The 11194-nt window shown below is 42.2% G+C and overlaps 1 protein-coding gene across 2 annotated transcripts in view; it reads left to right on the top strand.

Moving 5' to 3' along the window:
• uap1 (UDP-N-acetylglucosamine pyrophosphorylase 1) overlaps window positions 1-5783 on the top strand; it is a 46997-nt gene extending 41214 nt beyond the window's left edge. For both annotated transcript variants that reach the window (XM_085980558.1, XM_085980559.1), the window contains one exon: window positions 3582-5783. In XM_085980558.1, the coding sequence (XP_085836684.1) occupies window positions 3582-3674 (93 nt within the window). In that variant the 3' untranslated portion in view covers window positions 3675-5783. The remainder of the gene's footprint in view (window positions 1-3581) is intronic.
• The last annotated feature ends 5411 nt before the right edge of the window (window positions 5784-11194 follow it).

Consider the following 11194-nt stretch of genomic DNA (forward strand, 5'->3'; position numbering starts at 1 on the left):
GCTTCCGCAATGGGGGCCAATTTTCACCTGACCAAATTGGCGTTAACCAGGGCAGTAACAGTCTCAAAATGAGTTTGGTACCTCCCTGGTAAGGCCAAAGCTCCAGCTGTCGCCATTTTTAACCATGCCTTCCTTTGGGTGGCCGAAGTACCAGCCTGTCTCGGGCAGTAGGCCTCCTGCTGATTTTGGTTCCTGCCTTCTCTAGTACCTCCATAACGAAATCTCTTTGTAGGGCAAAGTTGTGCAGCATGTACAATCCTTGAGACCAATGTTCCCTCTAACCTTTTTTTGGGATGCGTGGCCCATTTAAAATTACACACCTGCGCAGTTTTTCCATTTAAATGCCGGTGAGCTGGCTGCACAGGACCTCCAGATGCTGTGCGGCCGCGCAGCTTAAAGGCAACATTGCTTGAACCTCTAACCAGCATATATTGCAGAGCACCCCAAATCAGTCCAAACACTGCCTTCTGATTTCCAGTTGTATGCTCTATGATGTCTGATGACAAAATGGACCTTGTTATAGTAGTGTTCAACTGGTGTCCTGATAACTTGCACAAGTATCATCAGTCTTTGCTGTAGAGGGTAACCTTGATTGCCCATGAGCCACCCAGAGACTTGCCTTGTTGGGTCAAAGTGTGGGTGAACTGCCTTAAAATAAAAAATTATGTGGCAGCTGCCAAAAAAGTGAGCATTCGTTTGCTGGTCACAAATGTATTAGGCATTGATGGGATTGGCCATGGGAGCACCATATGGGTGCAATCTATAGCTCATTGGACCTTGGGGAATCCTGCTGCTGTTAAAATTGCAGTACCCTGCCCTGCTGTTGCCAGTTGTCCATGGGAAGTGGAGATGGGCCATTGGTCAGGATACAGCTTGTGGCATAAATGGCTCCCTTTGTGAAGTGTAGGCAATGCTCTTGAGTCACATGGAGGTAACAGCATTTTGCTTTCTATATTCTGAAATGGGAGTACCAGCAAGTAGGTGACATATCCATTTTTGGACAGTATGAAGAGCAAATTCCAGTATATTATTTTGTAAGTTAATTGAAGGTAAATTAATTCTACTTAAAATTGGAACTATAATTGCGTTATATTGTATTTTAAATTCAGAAATCAATGACTATCCTAATATTATGTACAGTTCAAAAATTATGAACTTAAAAGAACCTTAGCTCAAACGAGCCACATTCTGGCAATATGAGAGAGTGAGGAAATTAAGAGTTTGGAGAATGTTTCTCTTCCTGTTTGAAACATATGGAATTTATTGCAAATCTTTTCCACTTGTCTGAAAGTCATTTTTGTAACAATTTTGTTACAGCTACTAATTAGTGGCTTTGAAAGATGAATTCTGAAATGTATTTGTGCAGGATGATTAACTTGGGACAGACTGTTGCAACTTGGTCTTCCTCCCAACTCTCAACTTCACAGCAAAAAGGCGATTTCCATTAACAGACCAAATCTCCTATAAATCAAAACCTGAACCCTTATGAGCGCAGTGAATAGGATAGCAAACCACAGCACTATAAAGTACCTGAAGCCACGTGAGATACCTCTCGCATTTTCCTTTCTGCTCCGAAAAGCAGTAAGTACCACATTGTCTCACAATTACAAGTGGCTGGAGTCAACCTGGCACAAAGGAAGATGGTTGTGGTTGTTCGAGTCCAATCATCTCAGCCCCAGGATATCGCTGCAGAAGTTCCTCAGGGCAGCATACTAGGCCCAGCTCTCTTCAGGTGCTTCATCAATGGCCTTCTCGCCATCATAAGGTTGGAAACGGGGCCATTTGTTTATAATTGCATAGTGTTCAGATTCATTCGCAATTCCTCAGATAATGAAGCTGTCCATCCCGCATGCAACAAGACCTGGATAACATCCAGCCTTGGGCTGATAAGTGGCAAGTAACATTCATGCCACACACGTGTCAGGCAATGACCATCTCCAACAAGATAGTGTATAACCACCCCTCCCCATGACATTCACTGGCATCAGAGGCTGGGTATTCTGCAGCGAGTAGCTCATCTGACTCCCTAAAGGCGGTCCCTACCATCTACAAGGCACAAGTGAGGAGTGTGATGGAATACTCTCCACTTGCCTGGATGAGTGCAGCTCCAACAACACTCAAAAAGCTCAACACTATCGAGGACAAAGCAGCCCACTTGATTGGCAACCTATCCACTGGCTTAAACATCCACTCCCTCCACCGTTGGCGTACCATGGCTGCAGTGTGTCCTATCTACAGGACACACTACAGCAACTCGCCATGGCTTCTTTGGCAGCAGCTCCCAAACCAACGACCTCTACCACCTTGAAGAACAAGGGCAACAGGTGCACAGGAACACCATCACTCCCAAGGTCCCCTCAAAGTCACACACCATCCTGACTTGGACATAGATCATCGTTCCTTCATTGTCACTGAGTCAAAATCCTGGCACTCCCTTCCTAACAGCATTGTGTGAGCACCTTTACCACATGGACTGCAGCAATTCACTAAGACGGTCCACCACTCCCTTCTCTAGGGCAAATAGGGATGGGCAATAGATGCTGGCATCCTGGAAATTACTTCAAAAAAAAGTCAGATTTATTACAAGTAAAATAATTACACAGACCAAAAACAAAGATATTAATGGTACAAGTAATTAGATTCAATTATTACACACATCCATACACCTGATCTGTAAATACAACTTCCAGTACTGCATTTCCTTTATGCCAGCTAATCTACTATTACCACTACTACTATTACTACACAATGCTCCCTGAGTGAGACAAGGTTGAGAACTCTGTGGCTGGGCAGGTTTCCCTGGAGTCTTAGAGGCCTGAGGTGGCTCTCATTTCAGTGTCAAGGGGGTGTTTGGCTAGGACTGCCAACTCTGATTGAATGTATTGGTATGTGACATCTGATCATATGTCTACAAATATTCTTGCATTTACCATATAAAGGCTTAAATAAAAAATGTTTTTCATAAATTTCAGTGCTTTCCAGAAGAATGAAACATTGGTTCCCCAGTATCTGGCTCAAGCATTCCAAGTCCACACACAATGTATTGGGCTGTGTGCAGAATAAATTTCCTCTCTGCTTTCTTCTAATAATGGGGGAATGATTTCCTTTACATGCAGCGATATTGTAAACCCTTTGTATTTAAACCGGTTCTGTTGCACAGAAGAACCGAGGAAATCACCCAATTATGTCCCTTAACCCCAGTATCAGAAGAACACCCTCCAATACAAGTGTTTCCACTTTCCACCCCAGCTATCCCTTTGACCTCTCAATGAGATTGGCAAGTTTGTCAATTGTTCTGAGCTGTGAGAGGTGAGTGTGTTGTATTATAGGTTCATCCTTGCTAGGAGCTCAAATGAGGCTACCAATACTGCATGTGGGACTCTTCTAGATGGCAGCCAGAGAGGGAGACATTTCCTTTTAATCTGGCCGTACTTTCAACCCAGAAGTGACGAGACACTCTTCTAACCCATAACACCACCCTGAGAATTGCTTTTAATTTCATATGCATGGCAGTATTCTCTTGCTGCTCATACAACTACACAGTCTCATTGCTGGAATTAAAACTGAAATTTGTGTTTCAGGGTCTGGATAAATATGTTGCAGGACGAGACTTCCGGCCTCCGCTGATTATAGATGAGCATGGGGCCCGAGAATTGATCACGAATGGGCTCTAAAATGAGTAGAGGCATGCAGCAGACTGTATGAGTCTTTTTGAAGTCATCTTTTTACAGCAATTAAACTGCATGACAAAATGTAACTAGGACCATTTGTACATTGTTAAACATTGTAGGCCACAGTTATAGCCGAACATGTCTGAAATTATAATTTTAAAAAATATTTTCTTTGAAAGAAAATTTTAGTAGTAAACTATTTTAGTTTTTAGTATTTAAATCATTACTTGCATTATTATAGAAACTGATTTGTTTTTTCAGTAAGAATGGGTTTTGTTTTCTGGGTATGGTTGAATTTTTTTAGGTCTACATGTTAGTATTTCACACGTTAAAATAAATTGAATATCACAAATTAGATAGTGGGTTAAAATAAATTGAATATCACAAATTAGATAGTGGGTTAAAATAAATTGAATATCACAAATTAGATAGTGGGTAAAACTGCCAGAATAATTGATTTGATTTTTTTTTAAAACTCAATCCATGCAATAATTAGAATCAAGTTGAGTGATGGTGCAACTTAATTGCTGCTTTAATTCATGGGGAAGACCTTCATAACACTCTCAGTTGCAATACTTATGAGTTATGGGTCTTATACTTGTGATTAAACAATGACTATATGTTGTCACTCATGCATTATATATACTGGTCTCAAGGTTCTATATGAATGGTTTCAATTGGTACTAGTGTGGCGGTACCACCGGTTGTCCCTTACATTGAGATACTTAATTCCCTTTAACTTACCTGTTTGGGCCGTTGCCTCTTTAAGACGCATCCTAGCGCGCTGACGTCCCGTCACATACCATGTGACGTACGTGCGCCGGCCCGGCTTGGCCTTCCAGGACGGCCGCCGGCACAGCCTGGCCTCGCGACTTCAGCCGCATCAGCCAGCCGACGGGAGCGACGCGATCTTCCGCTCCCGCGGCAAGCACCGGCTCAGCCTGGGCTCCAGCTCCAGCGACCGCGCTCGCGACTTCAGCCTCAACGGCCAACGACGCGCATCACGTGACTCCCTAAGCGCGGGAAACGCGAACAACGTGATGACATCACAACACAAACTCGATGACGTCATCACGCTCTCCACAGGACTGCGAACTCGGTCCTCGTGGCATCCCCGCTAGGGAAAGACCTACACCACGGCACTCCTACAGTCGGCCATCTTACCTGCTACCTTACGTGTTGTATTTAACCTGTTCCTGTAAATAAACAACTTATTTATAGTTCGTCGAACTCGATTATTTAGTGGCGATGCACACGAATCGCTACATTGGTGTAGCGAAGTCACGAGGCCAGGCTGTGCCGGCGGCCGTCCTGGAAGGCCAATTCGGGCCGGCGGCTGCCGCACGTACGTGACGTGACGTCAGCGCGCTAGGGCGCGTCTTAAAGGGGCAACGGCCCATACAGGTAAGTTATACATACAGTAAGGTAAGTTAAAGGGAATTATGTATCTCAATGTAAGGGACAACCGGTGGTACCGCCACACTAATAATTATATTTGAAACTGAGCCTTTAAAGCATAATTTCCACAGGCTAGAGTTGGTCTGTTACAGTGACTATACCCCCACATGGGCTGAATTTGCATTGCAGCTTGCAGTCTAATTTTATTAATATCTGTTCTGCATGACCCATACACTTTCGGCTTTAGCCTGGGTCAATACCCTGGCTTATTGGCACGGATTAAACTTTTCTATTGCAGTCGTTTCACTTGCACTAAGGAAATGAGTAAGAACAACTCCCATTAGGAAAAATCAGGATCCTTTGCAGTCTGGCTTGGCCAGATTTAAATGTTTTTAATAGACCTATCTTGAACTGCTTAGCCTGTTGTAGGGTTCTAAAGTCATGTTCTAAAAATGCTGCCCGTTTTCATTCACCTTACTGCTCCAATCATGAAAATGATCTTTCTAATGTTTTCATTCTGTATTGGTATTGATGGTACTTTTTACTATTAGATTATATCTACAGAACTTTCAATAATGGGGAAAGATGTATTGTCACAGAAGTTCAGAATATGTGGCTTTTGTAGCATTGACATTGATCTACATGGCTGGTTCTTTGTCAAACACTTTTTTAGGGAATGTTTTGACAGTCAAAATAAAATAAAATCTAATTTTATTCTGTTTTCTTATTGGTCTTATTTATAGATGTTGATCATTTATAAGGGAATCACTGACTTATTTACTATTTCTACCTTTTAAAGCAAGTTCTAGTCAATGGGTTCTCTCTCATGCTGAAACATAGGGACCAATATTAACACGGAGCCGGGGATCTGAGCAGGGGTGGGGGTGTGACGGTGGGCAAAAAACGTGGAAGGTTGTGGGAATGTTTCCATTGCGTGTGAGTGGGCATGATGTGGACCCACATAACGTGATATCACCTCGACTATTTAAAGGCCCAGTTAACGGATGCAATTTAAAGGAGTTGGGTGCATTGAATGAAGTCAAGTGGAAGTAGAAATGGAATCAGGGAGGGCAAAGGCTGTGCCCTGATTTAATGAGGCATCGCTTGAAGTACTGCTGGGTGCAGTAAGGGCATGAATGGAACCTCATTTAAATATAATAATGGACCCGCCCCTCCGGAGAAGGCTACTCAAGCACCCCAATATCCACCGCGGTAAAAATGGAAACATGCGCAGCGGGTTTGCATAGAATATATAGCACAGAAACAGGCCATTCGGCCCAACCAGTCCTTTCTGGCGTTTATGCTCCACTCGCCTCCTCCCATCCTTCCTCTAATTCTATCAGCATAACCCTCTTTTCCCATCTCCCTCATGCTTATCTAGCTTCCCCTTAAATGCATCTATTATTCACCTCAACCACTCCTGTGATGGAGAGTTCCACATTCTCACCACTCTGAGTGAAGAAGTTTCTTCTGAATTCCCTATTTGATTTCTTGGTGACTATCATGAATTTGATCATTTAGCCCCTGACCCCCCCCCTCGCCCGTCATGAGGGTGGTTAATAGCGACCCTTTAATTTCTTTGCAAGTGTCAGTTTGACTCAATGGTAGCACTTTTACCAGAGGCAGGCGGTTGTTGGTTCAAACTGCACTCAACCCAAGACTTGACCACATGACCTGGGTTGACACTTCAGTGGCACCTTTCAGATGAGATGCTAAACTAAGGCCCTAACTTTCTGTTCAGGTGGATATAAGTGATTCCATGGCATTAAGAGCATGGAGCTACATAGAATTACATAGAAATTACAACACAAAGAGGCTGTTCAGCCCCACCAGTCCATGTTGTTGATTATCCTCCATGTGAGCAGTAGTCCTAAATCTCATGTGTCCACCCTGTTCCAATATTTCTTTATTCCATTTTCCTTCAAACACCTATCCTATTAACTGTTGACCTGGGCCAGGAAATTCTTCACACTACCCCTGCTGCACCATCGTAACTTTGCCATAATTGCAGCGGAAACCCTAGTTGGAGAAGCTCTGAAGAATTTGCTGGTCATGGTCTCTGTTTCAATCACTAACTCCAATAGCATATTCCACAACCTCATAATTTTTGTAAAAAAATAATCCCCTCTGTCCTAAATCTCTTGGATTTAATCGTATGTTCCCTTGTCCTAGACTGCTCAATCACTGGAAACAGTCTGTTTCTATCTACTCCAATCCTTTACAATTTTAAACATCTCAAATCACTTCATAGTCTCCTGTTCTAAAGAAAACCGTCTCCATATTTGTATTTCCTCATATCAGACAGCATCCAAGTGAATCTGCACTGTAGCGTCATTATTGTTTCAACATCCTTCCGAAAGTGGATCCCAAAACTGCACACACTACTCCCAACTATAGGCTTACTATGTTTTCATAGATTCACCATTACACCTCAATTTTTATTTTCTAAACCTTTTGCTAAAATTCCATTTGATTTTTTTCATTATTTTATCCATGTGGGATCTGTTTTTAATGTCTTGTGAACCTGAACACCCCCCCCCCAATACCTTTACTGTTCTGCAGCTTTCTCCTATTCAAAATATAATTTTTATTTTTACCAAAATGTATCACCTCACACTTACCGACATTGAATTCCATCTGCTACTTTTTGCCCATTCCACCATCTTATCAATATCCACCTAGCTGCTTCCTTTGGCCCTCAATGATTTACTATACCTCCTATTTTAGTACAGTCTGCAAATTTGGACACCACTTCCTATATCCCTAAATTCAAATAATTGATTTACAGAGTGAACCGAAGCGGTCCCAGGACAGAACCTTGTGGGACACAGCTACCCACTTTCAACCACGCTAAGAAACTGCCCTTAACTCCTCTCTTTCCTCCCTTCTAACCAGTTTATAATCCACTTTGCTAGCCTCTCCTGGTGTCCTGACTAATATTGCTCCCTTGACTAATACTATCAAAACTAGATTAGCTGGTTATTTCATTTGCAATAATAGGGAAAGATGTATTGCCGCAAACTAGAGGCATTCCTTTTTTCGCTTGTGCAAATTGACTGCTGTGTTTCCCTACAGAACAGTGACAACACTTCAGCAGCAATTCATTGTCTCTGAAGTGCGTTGGTTTCAGAGTACTTAGATTTATTAATTTATTAAATGCGAGCTAGAAAAAAGTTTCCCATTGACTTGATTTTAGTTATACATCATCCAACATTTTCTCAGACAGCTGCAGTAAGTAAATAAAATTATATGAACTGACTGACTATTCTGGTTGCCATGTGTATTCATTTCCACCACAGAAAGGGCTGTTTGTGCAATGTAATAGAATAGATTATATTTTTTTGAGATTCCTCGTAAGCATTTCTACACACTTGTGGATCAGATGGCCATTGGGGGAGTAACAGAGGGGGGGGGGGGTGGAGAATATAATCCCACAAGGGCTATCTTACCTTTTCTGAGCATGGTGTTGGATTGGATCACTTTCCTATGTTGTGGGAGCAGGTCTTTCATCTAGCATCTGCCTACCCCCAAAATGATATTTATGGAGTTGGTGGGTGGAGATCTTGTAGGAGCCTCCTGGAAAAGGGGGTGGGGCAGATGTTGGTACTTTCCCAGTTCTCTAGGTGGAGGCTATATATAGGACATGCTTCAACTGTCCTATGCCCTACAGGTGCTTCATCCTGAGGTTTGTGGTGTACCCCTCCCAGCCAGTTAAATACTGAAATAGGATACAGCACCTTTTAATAATTCTGGACAGTGATCCTGGATGCTATAAAGGCCATGACCACTGTCCTACCTGCTGGGCCTGTTCCCAGGAGCGCGAGGGTTTTCAGAGATGAGTAGATTAGCACAGCTCTTACTGTAAGCATTTCTTTACTATGCTGCATACGGTTTTATATCTACTACTTAATATGGTGTTTTTATATAAAAATAAATGCAATAATTTTTTTGTCCAAATAATGTGTGCACATGTTGCAGTTTTGTTACTGTTCAAGGTCACAGAACAAAATTGGTTATATTTTTTAAGTAAGGCCCTGGATTTGTGAATGTGAACAAAGTATGTCACAAACCATAGATTTTGTGACTAATTTGCACTATACTTAAATCATACTGAAGTATAATTGCTGAGCCTATACTGTACACCTTTACAATACAAGAACAGCTTCCTCAGAAGCTTAGCTACCATTAGTGCATGTTTTAAAATGTTATACCAATTTATATTTCTAAAAATTATGTAAGCAGCAAGGAGAGCACTGACATGCAATTAGCATAAATTGCCCTTTTTAATGTTCTATTCTAACCTTGTATATATTTTTTAATTAATGCGGGATAGAGTTAATGGATGCTTTTGTTGAAGTACACTTCTTAACAAAAGAAAGTTAGAACTTAGGGGGGGGGCATGGTTCTGAGATGGTTTAAGTACTGGGAGAGGCTTCCAGGTCTGGTAGCAGTGGGGGTAAAGGCCAGGAATCTAGCATCAGTCAAAGACCTTAATAATTTTGAAAACCTCCTCTTAGCTTTCTCTGCTCCAGTGGATTCCAATTTCCTCTGACTGTCTTACTGTTTTAATTAAGTAGTGCAACATTGTGTTGGCTTTGTTTGCATTGGTTGGACATGTTGAGTGTTGAGTAAATTTTCTTGTATTTCTGTTGATTTATTTATTTATTCACAATCTTGGAACCTTTTTAGCCTCTTGCCTTCTCTCTCCTGACCTCTGTTTTCATCCACTTCGGCCCTGCTGCCCTGTAAGTGCTTAATATTCCCTTGCCAAGCCTTTGCATGGTCCCTGCTCCCTTGCCCTTTCTTCACATCTCCTATTCTGGATTTCTACTTCCCAAGAAGTTCTTCCACCATTTCCACCTACCCTGAATTTTTTTTCTGGCAGTTTTGGCCACCCTTTCATAGCTGCCAGTTCTTGGACTTTTTCACCACAACTTCCCCCATCTTTTTACAGGCTACCTGATCCAAATTGGGCTCCTCGAGTGCTGCTTCTACCTCCTCTCAATTTCTTTTCTGGTTGCTTTGGCCTTCCCGACCTGGGCACTAGTTCCTGTGCCACCCCCACCCACACTTAATTCTTTTTGCAGTCTTCCCAATTTGCGGTGAGGATTATCTACCAGTGCATGCTTTAGGGATTTGCTGTTGTACAAACAATGTTTTGAGTATTTGGGGGTTCTGGCTGGGTTTTGGAACTTGAGTATATTTTGTTCCTTATTGTCAATCATTTTGGAGCTTCACTGGTGCATTTAAAATTATTGAGTGTTTTTGGGGGATTCTTTCTATATGTTGTGCACTGCTGACTATTTTAGGGTATTGCTGGTGGTATGGAGCTATTAAGTACAGGAAACTTTCTGATATCCGGCACTGACTGGACCGAGCTGGTGCCGTACCATCAAAAGTGCCGGACATACCAGCGTTAATGTTGAGAGATACGGAACTGAAAAACTCCGTGTGAATCAACAAACCCTGTTGCTTAGCAACAGCTTCAAAACAGTCGGCTGCAGCTGCAAGCGTCTCTAGCTGAAGCTGTTGCTATAGCTACAGACCTTGCAGTGCCTGACGGGGGGGAAAAAAGCAACAAGAACTAAAAAAAAAAAAACTTATAGAAAACGGCTCCTGATTTTTGCCGTTAGATCGAGTATTCTGGACATATAACCTCCGGATAAACCAAAGTCTCCTGTACATGTAGCAGGGAGTTTTTGCTGCATTAACGATTCTTGCTGCTGTTCATAGCACTTGCTGGTTGTTAGAATTCTAGGGTCTTGTCTCAGATATTCTCGCTACAGCAGTGCAAGTCACTCCCATAAGCAGACTGAGTATCTTCCATTTAGGAGTGTGCCCGTACTGCTCCATATTTAATTATAGGAGAATATAACCCAAGGTGTAACAGTAGTATTCCCATATGATCTGAACTGGATATTCATGTCTTTCACCCATGTGTTTTTTCAATCTCTTCAAAAGCAGATGAGAAAACACATAGTAAGCCATGGTCAGATGTGAATCAAAAGCAAAATACTGTACTACGAATGCTGGAAATCTGAACTAAAAACAGAAAATGCTGGAAATACTCAGCAGGTCAGACAGCATCTGTGGAGAGAGAAACAAAGTTAACACTTCAGGTGGAT

This window comes from Somniosus microcephalus, unplaced genomic scaffold (assembly GCF_052327205.1).
Source record: "Somniosus microcephalus isolate GS21.2 unplaced genomic scaffold, FLI_Smic_1.0 scaffold260, whole genome shotgun sequence".
Taxonomy (NCBI): Eukaryota; Metazoa; Chordata; class Chondrichthyes; order Squaliformes; family Somniosidae; genus Somniosus; species Somniosus microcephalus.